This window comes from Limulus polyphemus, unplaced genomic scaffold (genome assembly GCF_000517525.1).
Source record: "Limulus polyphemus unplaced genomic scaffold, Limulus_polyphemus-2.1.2 Scaffold1151, whole genome shotgun sequence".
NCBI lineage: Eukaryota > Metazoa > Arthropoda > Merostomata > Xiphosura > Limulidae > Limulus > Limulus polyphemus.
This window is the reverse complement of record NW_013666761.1, coordinates 226,523-243,180: the sequence shown is the minus strand read 5'-3', so window position 1 is coordinate 243,180 and position 16,658 is coordinate 226,523. Positions and strand designations below refer to the sequence as shown.

The window sequence follows — 16,658 nt, the reverse complement described above, 5'->3', positions numbered from 1 at the left end:
ATACATATTTAACAGTATAAGTTATGTACATTTCTAAATATAAATTTAATTTAAACAAACATTGATATTAAAATAAATATGTAATAGTAAATCCATCACAAATTGAAATCCAAAATTGTGCTAGCTAGTCAGTTGCTTTAGTGAAGTAAGCTTATGCATCTTAATTGCTGCAAATTGTGGTTTTCACCTCATTTCAGTATGAAAAGTGGGGCTAAGCAGTTGGCTTTTTGTGGAAGAGTTAATTTCAAGTGGTTTTAAGTATAATTATTATAAGTTGGTCTTCTCTGTGAAATAAAAAAAAAAATTTTTGTTGAAGAAATGAGAGTGAAGATTGGGCAAATTTGAATTTGGAGAAATCGAGCTTGATCAACTGACTGACCAACCGACAGTTGGTTTTTATTATTATGATTGTGATGGCTTTTATAATTTTTCATGATAATGTTATTAAACGATGGTAAACAGATTATAAATTAAAACAAGGAACTTAAATATTCTGAAAAATTTTTATTTAGATTAAACAGTGGGTTAACTAGTAAGATACACTAGTGCCTCAATTGTCCACTGTTTCTGTTATCCACAATTTTCGCTTTCCCTGGACCAGTGCAGATAATTGAGGTACTAGTTTATTCTCACCAGACAAGTTGTAAATCACTTGGCAAATGTGTAGCTCCCTTTACCGTATCCAATTACATAATGCATGGGCTACTCACTTGACTGAGTGTTTATTTTTGATTAACCCATCTGTTCTAAAAATTTAGAAATTTTTATTCATGTGGTATTTAATGTAAACTTCATTTGATGTTTCACAGATGGAGTTTGATGAGAAAGAACTTAGAAGAGAAATATCTTTTGCAATTCGAAATATTCATGGCATTAGGTATGTAGAGCTGTTTCTGTTGCTGAAGTTATTATGAAAAGCTAGTAATCGCTCTCAAGAATTGCTTACTGTATTGAATTCTTGTAAATACGGACTTTAAGCAATGTAATAAAGTAGTGTAACTCGTATCATGGAAATTTATTTGCATTTAACTCTTTCTGTATGCAGTGGGGCTATGCAACCAACCTCGTAACTATAAAGTAACCATCAGTTTCCATACAATAACTTTTAATATTGTATGTGTATCTTTATGAAATTTGGCAAGCTTCCAGTAAACATTACAAATGTTTTTTTACACAAAGAATCAGATTTTTTAATAAAGTATTTTTTGCTAAAGATTTGTCCGTCAGAGTGTTGACTGCTCTGAGTGCAAAGTGATTTTCATGTTAAGATTTAAGATACTTTTCTTCATCTGGAAACTTTCACATTTCGTTTGTGCAACCTCTGAAACTGCCTAAGTAAATATCAAACATTTTTTTCAGTAAAACTTTATAATTTTACTGTTATTTTCTTTACCCTAATTCTATACAGATTCAGTCAATGTGAACGATTTTGTAACTACCATAAAAAGAAAAACAAGATAAATCTAAATTACTCTTTTTCTTCCTAGAATGACTGCAGATTGTAACCAAAAGCTACAATTGTCCTATATACAGTACTGTGCAAATGTGTTAAGACAAGAGAATATTTTGTCATTCTTTCCATTTTATGGGGATAATGCTTCACTGATCCCTGTTGACAGGGTGAGAATACTTATCATTCTTTAGAATTCTCATATACTTGTACCAAGGGCATGTCATAAGGATTTTGCTTGAATGAACATACTGATCAAATTTAGTGTCTGAAATAACTGTCATGGACTCCCATGCAATGTCTTAACTGTATAGAAAGAAGCTAGCAGGGAGCTAGCATATGGTGCCGGTATACCTCGATAAAAACAGTGTTTAACATTATATATATTAACTTTTGTTGTCATGCCACAGCCCAAAAAGCATAAAGTAAAGCAGAGAGTTCACAATAAAAGTTTAAGTGATGCTGGTTGGACTCTCCGACAAATTGCTGCAGACTTGAAATGCTCCCCAAACACTATCAATACACCCTAGATTGTAAGACTGAGACAGGTTAATTTGAAAATAGGAAAGGAAGATGCAGAACACCTAAACTCAATGATACTGATGTTAAGTATCTTTGTTTATGCAGCCTTCGGGAGAGAAGGAAGATTGTCACTGATCTCAAGCATGAGATAAACGACCATGTACCAAATAACACAAAAGTGTCCAGATCTACAGTATCAAGAAGACTCAATGAGAATGAAATATTTGGTTATGTAGCAGTTAAAAAAACCTTTACTTCTATCTCCAAATACTGTCAAGAGACTGAAATTTGCCAAAAAGTACAAAAACTGGACTAATGATGATTGGAAAAGGTGTTATTGACAGATGAGTCCAAGTTTGAAATATTTGGTTCAAAGTGTAGGTTGTATGTCCAGCAGAAGAAAGGTTAAAGATACTTACCTCAATGCATAGCACCTGCCATGAAGCATGAGGGAGGCAGTGTGATGGTTTGGGGGTGTTTTTCTGCCGAGGTGACAGGAGATATTTACATAATAGATGGAATAATGGACTAGCACAAGTACCATCAGATACTGATCCTTCATGGTATACCAAGTGGTTTGTATATTATTGGTAAAGGATTCTACTACCAAGAAGATAATGACCCCAAACACTCATCCAACCTAGGCAGAAATTACTTAGCTAATAAAGAAGCTGCTGTAGTACGAGATCTGGGATTTGATAGATCAAAACCTTGACAAGTCAAAAGTTACTTCCCAAGAAACTTTATGGGAGCATTTTAGAGACATTTGGAGTAAAATCACAAATGACACTGATTAAATATTTTGCAACAATGCCTGAAAGACTGTCTTTAGTTATTAAAGAAAAAGGGGGGACACACAAAATATTAACTGTTTTCTGAACTCAAGCACTTCCACTGAGTTTCTGTTGTACTAAATGTGAGGATTAATAAAATGTTCATGTTTTACCTGTGATTTACCTTCCATTGTTCTTTGAAAGTAGCCTGAAATCCAATTTTTTAATTTGTCCTAACACTTTTGCACAGTGCTGTAGCTTAAGGACTGTAACAGTCTACATCTGTTTCTATTTAATTTTATTGTTCTGTTGGTCTTTGAACTATGTCTGTCTAACTAATAATCTTGCCATAAAAGTTGTAAATCGTTTGGGGAACATGTACCTCTTGTTACCATGTTCAATGATGTAATGCACAGTCTGCTCACAAGCATATCTCGTGAAGAATTTTTATTTCTTTATTATCTTAACTAATCTAATAAGTTTTAGATTTTTACCAATTAGTTATTTTTATAATAACAAATAGAAAATGTACATGATAAACATGAATTATAGTACTTACCTTTGACCTTTATTTTGCTGGTGGAAGTAGTCACCACTCCTGGCTATGACTTGTATAATTCAGACTGGATAACAGTACTTTTGAGAACATTATTCTTGATTGAAATCAATGAATATCTAATACATTTACTTTGTTTTCAATGAATATAAGTTATTTTATTTATGTACACAGTTTGAATATCATAAACGTAATAATATTCAATGATTAAAGTTTTGATTCACTGGAGTATTTTTAAATATTTTACCATTGCTACCATATTCTCTAAAACTAGTAAGACCTACCTAATGTCTGGTCATAGAAGAAACTTGCTATAATTTAACACAAAAAAATTTTCAGAAACAAAAAGAATGTCTGAACAAACTATAAAAAAAAAAATATTCCTAGGTCTATTTGTTCCCGATTCTTCTAAACTTCCCACTAAATTCTGTTGTTTTTTTCAACAGGAGCTACATCTAATTTTTTTTCTTAAGAAACTTTAAATGATTTTGATTTGTTGTAAATAGGTTAAGCTTTGCTTTACCCAATAGTATTTAAACTTTGCTTGTAGCTATTTTCAAAACTGTCTTGAAAGGTTGTTCTCACCCCTTTTCTGACATTTACAACATATGAAATGATTAGAGGTGTGTAATAATAAATAGACAGACAGACAAGGCAAATCCATTGTAGAAACAAAACTTAATTAATTGTATTTTCAAAGGATGATAGTATCTTAGCAACTAAAAAAACCTATGTCTTGGCTTGGGTGGAAAAATTCAAGGATAGTCTGTAAGTGGGTTGTTTATGAGTGAAGCTCCTTGATGCTGTGTAGAAATACAAGCATGAACATTTTTTACATTTTTACTTGGTGAATTATACTAAATAAATGTTACAAAATGACAATTCTGAAATATTTTTGAGTAAAGAAAATTTTGAAATAGTTAGAATTATTATTTGTAATTAAAATTTGACATTCAACACGTGGAACGGTTAAATCTTGGAATTATCAGTATACCAACAAATGTTTATATGCTGCTTTTTTTTTATACTAGGTGTTATACTATACTGTTTCTCATGGGTTATTAGCAAAGGAGTTTGAAAAATTAAAAGTAACCAAGGTTTTTCTCTCTCTGCTTAGATTTGTGTTTGCTTAAAGGTATAATATTTTAATTAACTTTAAATACATTTAATCTATAGTTAAAACATCTGCCAGCCCATATTGACAGCACTAGATGCTTTGGCATTGTTAAATACTTTGCCTTAGTAGAATTAAAATAAACATTGTATTTTGTTTCATTCACAGAGTTGGACTTTTTACTCCAGACTTGGCTTTTGAAGCTATTGTTAAGAAACAGATAAGGCGGCTGCGAGAACCTTCTCTGAAATGTGTTGACTTAGTAGTGAATGAATTAGGGAAAATTATCAGAAAATGTACAGAAAAGGTGATTTTGTATTTGAATCTTTTCTTTCACTTAAACTTGCAGATACATTTTTTTTTTTCAATAGTGTACTGTTTTTTGAATAGTTATATTGAGAAGCAACATAATGGTCAACATATATATGTAGGTGCAGATGAGGAATGCTAGCATGAAAAATTGTTCAGCTTGATTTTAATACTAAAAGCAGGAACATTTGTCAATTGAGGCAAATTAATTTTATCGTGAAAACTAGCGATTTGCTATTCTAATGGCAAAATAATTGTGCTAATATGTAAATAGCTTTCATTCAAAAGCATTAGATTTCAGCCAAGACAGTTTTAATATTCTCATCAGATTTATGGTATAAACCTGACTAGAAGGTAAAAAGATAAATATGCACATAGAATATAGTGCTTCTCACTCCATTGACTCGTCAGAATTCAGAATGTTTGCTATTTTACATTGGATGTGATAGAACGTTTTATCATTTTAACACTTCAGAGTGGTGTCAGTCCATTGGACTAAGCCTATTTCTCTGAAGCTGTGCTTATTATAACTGACTTTACAATATGTATCTTCACAAAATTTAGCAAGTCTTTTTGTAAAAATTATAAGTATTTTAACACACACACACACACACACAAAAATATTTAATAGACTTTTTATTAAAAGTCTGTCTATCTGAATTTCAAAACTTTTTACCATGTCAGTCTGAGTTAAAGGTTATTACATACTAAGAAGGAAAATACTTTTTTTCATCTTACAATTTGATATTTCATTTGCATAACCTCTAAAACCTTCTAACTGAATATCTAAAGTATGTTTTGGTATATTTTCACAACTTATCTCGTTTTCTTTACATTAACACTAAATGTAGCGAAATCATCAATGTACAGTGAAATGAAAACTTGAAAAATATGAAATGCAATGAATAATGCCTTTTTTTCTCAGCACTGATTACAATATTGATCATAAATAAGCTCTAACGTACCGTTTTGACTGTTATTATTTTCACTTTTAGTCTTATAGTTTTACTGCTGTTCATTGTAGTTACCCGCTGAAGTAGTAATTGCCACATGAAAAGCAACAAATCACAGCGGGAGCCCAATAGCTGTTTTGTAGAGCTAAAGTAAACACCACATGATTGTGAGGTATTATTTTAAACAGGGACAAGCACGTGTAATTTTAAATATTTTACTAAAAGCTTTATTAGGCTCAACTGAGAAGTTTACAATTTTTACATTCAATTTAGTTTTGTTAAAACATAAATAACAATAAATTAAATCATACATAAAAAAAATCAAGGACTAGCATTTTTCAACCAAGTAGGTGTTTTTCTGTGAGCCTCATTGAGTTTTACAAATTTGGGTGTCCAAAAAATAATTCTTATATGTTTGAAATATAAATTTTAGAAAACAAAAAAAATTATTTATCATTAGGATAGAATCTCCTAAAACTACTATAATTTATCTGGTTTCAAAGTGAGCTACAAGTATATTTAAAAAATTATGTTAATTGTTCAGAGTAACAAGACAATGATCATGCACTTAAAGACTTTGATCAAGTGAATAACAGGCACTAAAAACTAAACAATTGATAACTAGCTTTGTTTGGAGAAGATTCTGCCTTTGCTATTGGTTATGAACACGTCCATCAGGCGTATAAGGTTGATTAGTAATTAATGCTGAAAGTCAGAGCTAGAAGGGAGGGACATCTCTGGTGGGTTTGACAAATGTATCGATATCTCAGTAAATCAAGAATGTAGGAGGTGAAACTTTAGATTCTTGCTTGTAGTTATGTATAGTCTATGTTCCTTATTGGCAGCTGCAATAGCCTTTACAAAATAAAGAAGTTAGAGCTCAGATCATCACATGACACGGAAGACTAAAAATTATTTTAATGTTTCTTATTGAAATTAAGAAAATAAAACATGTATAATTTTAATTATGAACTATGTTTTCATGCCAATTTTATTAACATGTGTTGATAATAAAGTGATTTAATTAAATTTTTTTAAGATAACACATTAAAAGATCATGCTGTGTGGGCTTTGACCTTGCTGTTGGATTCTTATAAATTTCAGAAAGTATGAAAAAGAATGTCTTGTCGGGTTCATGAAAATTTTACAAAATTTGGAACTATTTTATAACATATTAAAGCAACATACTGAATACTGTTAACTTCCTCTAAAGGTTTATAACACAAAAACCGAGTTTTGATACCTGTAGTTGGCACAACACAGATAGCCACTTGTGTAGATTTGTGTTAAACAAACAAACAAATGATCCTCAATGTTTTAACATTTATAAAATAACAAGAACACTTTACAATACATTTCACAAGTTTTTATTAAGACTTTTTTTTTTTTAGAGTTGGCCTGAATCTTATTTTTAAAAGAACTTGGTGCTTTGCACCATGAAGCTACAACCAGTCAACCAAAAGAATTTAAAATTTCTCAATATTAGATAACTTTTTACCAAATTACTTTTTCTGTTGATGATAAATAAACATTTAGGTCTTTAAATCATGCACATTTTATAAACAAACTAAGTTTTAAGGTAATGCCTTTAAAAGGTTTTTTTTAAAGAACCTAACTTTTGAAATAAACTACAGTTGTTTACATTATAGAAAGTCCTAGGACCCATATCCTAAACTTGGATAAAACTGGTTGTAAATTGCTAAAACTTTTTTTGTGAATTCTATAATTAAAAAATAAAATGTATTTCATTAAAAAAAAGATGTAAAACAGTAATCATAATAAGATGAAATACAAAGTTCAGACTACTTATTACACTAATAAAATTATATTTAACCAATAATAAACAGTGAAGCAGTTCAGTTCAGAGTTTTGTTTTGTTGTTCATGGGTTGGAAGTGGACTAGTGGTTAGTCTACTTGGATGTGAATTTTAGGATTCAATGTTTGCTTCTTGTTGCCGAGAATTAGAGCTTCTAGAGATGAACTATAATAGTAATGATCAAGTCCATCTATTCGGTCATATAAATGTAGCTCAAGTCTGTCACTTCAAAACTTGGAATGGCTAATGAGATAATCCTCATCTAAATTTGCATCAAATACAGCATACAAGCAAATCATTATTTCTAGGTTTGTTCATCACTCATAACTTCCTTTCTTATAGCTGCTGTCATTTTCTGTTTTAAGTTATTGAATGAAACTGTAGTGAGGCTGAAAAGGATTGTATTTTCAGATGAACCGTTATCCAAGGCTACGAGAAGAGACAGATAGAATTATTACTTCTCACGTACGTGATAGAGAGCAGAAGACAAAAGAACTACTGGCTCTTCTAGTGGAAATTGAGTTATCTTATATCAATACCAATCATGAAGATTTCATGGGATTTAGCAAGTTAGTATGATGTGTTTGTATGTTTCTTGATATAAAGTTCTAATACTGTTGTAAAGTAATGACCGTGGTGGGTCAGCAGTAAGTTTCTGGACTTACAATGCTAAAATCCAGGGTTCAGTTCCTAACAGTGGACAAAGTACAGATAGCCCATTGTGTAGCTTTGTGCTTAAACAAACAAACTTAAAGTAATTATTATTGATCATGTAGTTTTACTGACAGAATTATGAAATAATCAGATTGTGATTTGAAGAATGTTTACTGCTATTTGTAATAATTTCAATAGATTGAAACTGTGACTAATTTTTACCATAGAATTAGTTGTAATCTTTTTTCACACAAAAAGATACTTATAATGTTAGAAATAAGTCAAAACAACTCAATGTTTAAACACAAGAAATATACCTTCCAGCCCCCTCCCCCGAATAATTGTTTGCCTCGATTTCTAAATCCTTTCGTTGAGATTCTCTAATAACAATTGAATAAAAGTACAAGTACTACTAGCTTTTGATAAACTTTTCTTCCTTTTGTCCTTCACAATAAAGATTTAGATATAAAAATTCCACTTGCCTCAACCTCCAGAGGTATAGATTGACTGAAATGACATAAACTTAACTATGTCAGCCAGAACTGAAGTAATCATAATTAACACATATGAGTTTAAACACGTTCTTGAAGTGAAAACCATATTGTATGAAACGATTGTTAAAGCCTGTTGTCCTTCCTTGAAGAGTGTAATATATATCTAATCAAAAACAGCATAGCTGTAAAAAAAAAAAAAAAAAGAAATTGTGACAGAGTGATGTGAAATCAGAGTTTGCAGCTCAAACTGTTTGCTGTTTTATGTTTAGCAATGCACTGACAAAAACAGTGGCCCATGTGATTTCTTGTAGTAGACATGCTTACTATACAAATTTTGTAAAATTTATTCATTAGTTGAGCAACTATGTTAGCAATAATTTTGGCTGTCCAAAATTTATATGCTAAGATAACAATGCAAAATAATAACAGTGTTAAAAAATAAAAATATATACTAAATATTTTAATTAGTACTGTAAGTGAAACTAACATTAAAGAAAGATTAGAATATAAATTACATATAATGCACAATGAACTAGTTGGGGTGTTTCATGAGCTAACACTGATTTCGTGTCCCTTAGAAAAGCTTGATACTAGTATGTTTAGAACTTAAGTTTATATAATCATATCTGACAACCTCTTACCAGGAAAGCCCATTAAACCCTATGATGACTACAGAGCAACTTTCAGATGTTGAGTGCACACTTGCATATTGTATTTCAGTAAAAATAATAATTCTAACACTATCTCAACAAGTTTTAACTCAAAAATAATTTTTATTTGACATTTTGTAAAATTTGTTTGCAAATAAAAAAAAAAAAAAAAAAGAACAACAATTGAACCACTAGAGGCTGCATTTCTAGTGACAGCAAGGATGAATGTACAGAGTAATGAAGACAACAGAGTGGAGTGCAACAGAAAAAAATACAGAAGAATAGGTGGTTCAAACCAAAAGTCATCTGCTGTCAACATCTTTGGAAGGATGTTGACAGGAGAACAGCCAATTGTTTAGCTTCAGCAAATGCTTCACCAGAGAAAAATCAACCTGCTGGAGAGTCTGAACATCTGTGGAAGGATGTTGACAGGAGAACAGCCAATTGTTTAGCTTCAGCAAATGCTTCACCAGAGAAAAATCAACCTGCTGGAGAGCCTGAACATCTGTGGAAGGATGTTGACAGGAGAACAGCCAATTGTTTAGCTTCAGCAAATGCTTCACCAGAGAAAAATCAACCTGCTGGAGAGTCTGAACATCCTGGAAGGATGTTGACAGGAGAACAGCCAATTGTTTAGCTTCAGCAAATGCTTCACCAGAGAAAAATCAACCTGCTGGAGAGCCTGAGGTTCCTATTGAGACCACTTCCAGAGTATCAACAGAGATACAACCTCAAATGAATTCATTTATCCATAGAAAACTACCTAGTGACAAGACAACAATCATCTTATCTACATACCATAAGCACTGCAAAATAGAACAATAAGAAAAACTTGCCAACAGGACAGTTTAGACACTGTAAATCAGTAAAGAAAAAAAATACTTCTGAAATTGATCAGAAATTGTATCTTGTGTTTTGTATATTTCAGTATTGATTCAGTTATTGTAATGTTATGTGTATGTTTCTAGTATTGTAGTGTAATAAAACAGTATTTGCTTTATACATTTTGTATAAAATGTTTGTTTGTATCTTCACAGGATCACAATATATTTTGAATTATAATAATTGACATTAATAGGATTATCTGGTTTTCAGTTTATAGAAGAAAAAAAACAGCTTCATTCAAAGAAAAGAATTCACTTTCACTATATAAAAGTATATTGTGTATGGAATATTGGCTAGTTTCCTAGTACAGGTTATTTTGTTCTGTTACAAGAGTTCATTCTTCCTTATTTTTGTTTAATAGACATTTTGCATATCCTAGCATATTGTTGGAATGTTGTTTGAAATTTTTTTTTTTTTTTTTAAGTGCCCAGCAGCATGCTGAATCCAATGCTGGGAAAAAAAGTCTTGGGAATCAGGTTTGTGAATCTTAGGATTGAGAAATGTTATATGTTAATTTCATGTATTAAAGATTCAATAGTTTTTATATCATAAAATTCCTTAATTCTATAGTTTCTATGTAAGAATTTCAAGATCAGGTATTTTCAGATTATCATTTTAGGTTGTTGTTTTTTTATTGGTCAAGTTTTTTCTTGTGAAGGTAATATTTGTTGGAAGCAATACCTTTTCACTGTTTTATGGTATTTTTATACAAAATATTTTGTTTCCCCATACAAAGATAGACAAATCTGCATTGTTTGATGGGGGGGAAAAAAATGTATATGGATTAGAATTAAATTGTAAAGTTTACTTTCAAGAATGTCAGCTGTTTTAATTTTTTGTTTCAGATTTTGGCTACGCTGTACCTGAACTTGTTTAGGGGAGTTTTATTGTTCTGTTCTCAATATTTTGAGAAACATAAATTATAATTTTAAAAAAGTATAAGAAATAGTCTGATATGCTGATTTGAATTCTTGCAAGAACAGTCAAAGGCAACTAAGAAAGTGAAATTAACTTTTTAAAAACAATCCTTCCAAGTGTTTTTGTGAATGTTTTACATAGTTGAGACTTTGACTCTGGATTGGCCATTTTGTTACTTTGAAACAAATGATTTTCAAAAGGGAGTATCCTGATAGAATAATGGTTTGTTGCCCAAACATTCTCTGCTTAGGTCTTTGAAACATATTCATTTAACAACTTGTGATGTTCAAGCTAATGGGAGACCAACTGGTAAATATTTTGCTGGTAGAAACTAGTTGAGGCCTGGCATGGCCTGGTGGTTAGGGCACTCGACTCACAATCTGCGGGTCATGGGTTTAAATCCCTGGCATACTGAACATGCTTGTCCTTTCATCCATGGGATGTTATAATGTGACAGTCATTCCCACTATTCATTAATAAAAGAATAGCCCAAGAGTTGTTGGTGGATGGTGTTTGCTGGCTCCCTTCCTTCCTTCTAGTTTCTCGCTGCTTAATTAGGGATGACTAGTGCAGATAGCCCTCGTGTAACTTTGCATGAAATTCAAAATATACTAAACCAAGAAACCATTTGAGAATTTTTTTCCAGTTGCTGTAAATACTATCCTTTGTGAAAACTGTTTTTTTAGAAATTTTCCTGTTGAAACCCAAATAAAATTAAATTGTTTCAATTAGAAATAAGTTATTTTCATGTTGAAAAATTTTCCATTTTTTACAAGGAAAAAGTACATTTTTGATGCAATTAAATAAAGTTTTGATTATCGAAGCTTGAAGGAAACTCATCACCTGTTACTTATTTTCAGTTGCTATTAAGTACAAGTTTTTCATAGGAGTAACAGATTAGCTGTTACCATTCCTTAATGAACCAGTTTTGTTAAAAAATAGTTTTTGTATTTTATATAAAATGGATATTTCATGTCATTGATAAACACTTACAAGATTATACTGTATTTTCTTTTCTGTAAAATACAATGCTTAACAAAAGCAGTTTGTCATCTGTTAACACAGGTAATTAGGAAAGGTTGGATGTGTATCAACAACCTCGGAATCATGAAGGGAGGTTCAAGAGATTACTGGTTTGTGTTGACTTCAGAGTCACTATCCTGGTTTAAAGACGAAGAGGTAAACCTTTGTTTCACTGTTGAAACTTGAATTGACATTAGATCCATTGTCTTTGTTTAAAATGCAGTTTTTTTCCATTTGCCTTTTGTAAGTCTTTATGCTCTTGCTTTCCCAACACCAAACTACACTTTTGTGTGCAATACCAGAGTTTTATTTGAAACTTCTTGTATGTTTGAAAAAAAAATGTTCATTTTTGTAATGATTAAAGAGAATTTATATATTAACGATATAATAGAATCTTTTTTTATTATTATTATTATTCTGCTGACAATATTTTCTAAGTTGTGCTGTGTTATGTCCAAAGTTAGGTGTAATTTATGTTAACTACATCATTCTGAGATAATATTTGTGTAGTCTAGTAGTCTATTATTGCAAGCATTTGTAAAGTGACCAAGAATTCAAAATATTTCATCAATGGTTATAACTAAAATAAAATTTCGTTCAAACTTGCTGTCTTTTTAACAGTGCACATAAGGAAAACATGAGAATAAAAATGATTGGATATCCCATTTACATCATTTATATATTTATACAGCAAGTTTTCTAACAGTACATCTTATAAAAGAAAATAACCTAATAAACTACTTGTTAAATATTTTTAACTGCAAATAACATGTGATCCAGGATAGACTGGAAGAAACTGATATTTTGTATAGTCAGCCTGTATATGTAAAATAGAAATTTTTTTTCCCAAACATGCTTACATCCACTGACATTTTAAGTATTTCTTGATCTCCAGGGTTTCCACTCTTTGCCCATCTAAGCATTGAAAATACTTGCTCCAGTCTTTTATACCCCACTTGAATGCCCTTGGCAAATTCCAATTTGCAAATTTCTCCACCAACTTCAATGCACCCTCTATCTAGGTACTGTATATAAGCACATCATTCAGATAATGTAATAATTTTTTTTCCACAAAGCATTTATCATGAGTTTCTATAAACAGGACTGTTGTGATTATTCACAATTTACATTGCGACTTTGAACGTGGTTAGCATTACTATGGTTATATCTTCATTTATATTTATAAATTACTTTAACAACAAAGAAAAAGTGCACCCGATAAGTATGAATTCACCAGTTAATGTTTATGATACAAAGGCCAACCAGACCTCTTCTCTTCCACCTCTGCTATCTGGTGTTTGTCAACAGCCAGGGGAGGGGGGGTCACTCTCAGTCGAAGCTGTCCATGATATGATCTGTTGCAAGATGGAGATATATATACAAAAAGAGGGTGTCTCATCGAGGGGTTCTGAGGCGGTATTTGTAAATGACCCGGGAACAGCTCGGGAGAACTTAGACTCACTTTTTCCGGCTCCTTCTTTTACAGCCTAAACAGAGAATCATCTTGATCAGACACCTCCAGCCCCTTTTCTTCAATTGGTTACTTGGGTTTGTGAGGTTTTGAAGGTCTCTCCTATTTCATTTGACTCCATTCTTTCCTTGTTGGCAGAAAGGATGGCAAGTGACTCCTTGGTTTTTTCTTCCTTCTTCTGATATTGCTGTTCATGCTGGGAGCTTTGCTGCTCGGTTATGTGAGGGGATAGCTATGCTTTGTCACCCACGTTTATCTGAACAGCATGCTTTGGCTTATCACCGCCAGTAGGAGGTACATTTAGATTCTCAATGGATGGACCCCTTTTGGACCTGTAGGGGTCTAGATTGGAACCTGTGACACGTTTAACAGATCACAGTTTTCTCAGATTCATCTTACTCTCACGACTGTCCAGAGGTATTTATCTTTGATCCAACTTTTGTCAGAACCCTGACAAAGTTCCCCTCAGCAAGTTGAGGATGAGTTTGGGATTTTGCTGATGTCTACCTCAGTCAGACTGTCTTCCTCAGTTCTTTCTCTGTTTTCCTGGCTAGTTTGTTGTTGGGATTTATTGGGTAGAGACGCTTTGTTAGAAAGTGCATTAAATCCTGGGCTAACTTGCTTAAAGTAATATGTGTATTTATCATGACTGTGCAAGTAGTTAAAATTCTTATGACTTAGTAATAAACTTTGCATGCTTACTAGTGAAGACTGAATGCATAAAAAATTATTATAAATCTCTATAACTGTTTTGAATGTACCATAATCTCTTGTAAAGTTCAAATTAATATGACATAATCAGTCATATTTCTTTCCAATTTGGTTATTCAGTATTATTGTCTAACATTTACATGACCCCATTGTCTAAAGTTTCATGCATTTGATAGTTAATTGGAAAAGATATGTAAATATTTATAGATGTAGAGTGTAACTTAAATACTTTTAACTGTTGTTTATAGAGTTTATAGTACTAGCTATTATAGGTCTTAAAGGAATGTCAAATTTGTGAATTATAACCTTTTCTGTAAGACCCACAATTAGTACCTAAAATGCTCCCAACCACATTATTGCAACATTTCTAGTGAAGTTAACAACTTGCCTATATTGTTATTGCAAAGCAATAAAAGTTAAATAATTAAAACTAATATGTAGGTCTCAGTTGACTTAAGTCACATCAAACATGCTTTCTTTGTGTGGATCAATAGAACCAGTTGGTGTTATGGGGCTTAAATGTTTCAGGAGTTTCAACATCCTTTCACTTTCATGTAACAGAGTATGTGAAGGTAGTCAATATGGTTAAACTGCTGGGAATTAGTGGTATTAGTGGGAATGGATTCTTTATCTCTTGAATGGAAGCCAAATCCATAAAGAGGTGTATCTCTTACAATTGTTTGGCACGTCTATTTTACACGGTTGTTGACCCAGATGATTGAATAGGTAGTGTTTTCTTTCATCAAATTCAAAAAAGTAAACATGTTTTAAAAAATTCAATAGATACCTCCACAAGAACAATTGCAGTGATAAACTCTACAGAGTTTGATGTTTCACCTAATACATTAGGTTTAAATTGTATAGCCTGTGCATGACAATGGTTTTAATAACAGTTTCATTTTTTGCAGTTATCAGTTATGGTGTCTTGTAGTTTTTCTTGTAGCTTTAAAATGATTTTTTAAAGATAATAAATATTCTTGACAATTCATAATTCTGATTACTAAAATTTTATTTCCACCTCAACTTTTTTTGGTATCTATATTGACATTATCTTTTTTTTTAATAGCATAGTATGTCAGTTTTTATCTACTAAAAAAAAAAAACATTGTAACATCAAGTCTTTGATTAGGCTTAGAGAATAATATATGTTTTTTTTGTAATTATAAGAGGAGTAGGGTATAAAAGTAGGAAGCCATAAATCATGTTTTTCTAACGAAAGCTGTTAACCTTGGCAAGTTGGTGTAGAAAATGATCTCTCTGGCACAAAATTATGCTAGAAATATTGAAACTGCTTTAAGAGTTGATGTGTAATTATCATCTCCATCATGCATGATATTATCGCTACTTACCGTGTTTTGAGTGGGCAGATAAGATTTTTCTATGAATTTTAATCCAAGTTTCAGAGATATATATCACTCCCAACACACACTGGATTAGCTGGAAAATGCTTTGGCGAGAACTCCACATTAAGACTTACAGTAGTGTAAACTCTCTGAGAACTCTGCTTTTTGCTGCTCTTGAGCCATAGTAGTGTAGCTGCAAATAGTTTCAAACTAGAATTCCTGATTTATTTTGTCCAGTATAGGTAAAAAATTAGCCTAGGTTTATGATTGAGTGTTTTTTTTTAAATGATAAAAACTTATTGAAGTGAAAGTTTACTGCAAGTGAGCCAAACATTTTGACAATTACAAAAGCAGTCATTGGTTTCAGAAAATTTTAAAATGTCAGAAAATGTTACAAAAAATGACTTATTGGGTCTTGAATTCATCATCAACTTGTGTAGTCTGTGTTGATTTTATAAAACTGTTTTGCTTTGATATATTGTAAGCAGTTAATTTCTGTTTTGCATAGGAAAAAGAGAAGAAATATTTACTGCCTTTAGACAACTTGAAACTACGGGATGGGGAGACTGGTTTCATGTCAGTTCGTCGGCACATTTTTATTCTTTTTAATCCAGATCAGAGGTAAAGAAAAATTTCATTTTAAAATCATAAATCTTTTCCAGTGATCTGTTTCAATTTTCTGTTCCACAAAGTACTATATAAACTAAAGATTTTAAAAATACTTGTATTTTGATGTAATACCGTCTCTGGAAATTAGCATTTATTTATTTATTTTTGTTAACTTTTTCAGCATGGGCTCGGTCCTTGGGACCAACCTCGTAACCATTTTGTGCTTCTTATAGTTTTCATGCTATAACTTTTAAATTAGTAAGTGTATGTTCATGAAATTTAGCAGATTATCAGTAAACGTTACAAGACTTTCAAATGCAAAATATCTGATTTTTCTTTTCTCATGCTGCCTATTTATCATTCAAAGTAATTGTCATTTTAAGATTAAAAATACTTTTATGCATCA

General features: G+C 31.5%; 1 protein-coding gene across 1 annotated transcript in view; it reads left to right on the top strand.

Moving 5' to 3' along the window:
• LOC106462365 (dynamin-1-like) overlaps positions 1-16,658 on the top strand; it is a 65,527-nt gene that overhangs the window by 33,925 nt on the left and 14,944 nt on the right. The window contains exons 9-14 of the mRNA XM_013922282.2: positions 810-877; positions 4,584-4,722; positions 7,906-8,063; positions 10,602-10,653; positions 12,161-12,274; positions 16,152-16,264. Coding sequence (XP_013777736.1) covers positions 810-877; positions 4,584-4,722; positions 7,906-8,063; positions 10,602-10,653; positions 12,161-12,274; positions 16,152-16,264 — 644 coding nt within the window. The remainder of the gene's footprint in view (positions 1-809; positions 878-4,583; positions 4,723-7,905; positions 8,064-10,601; positions 10,654-12,160; positions 12,275-16,151; positions 16,265-16,658) is intronic.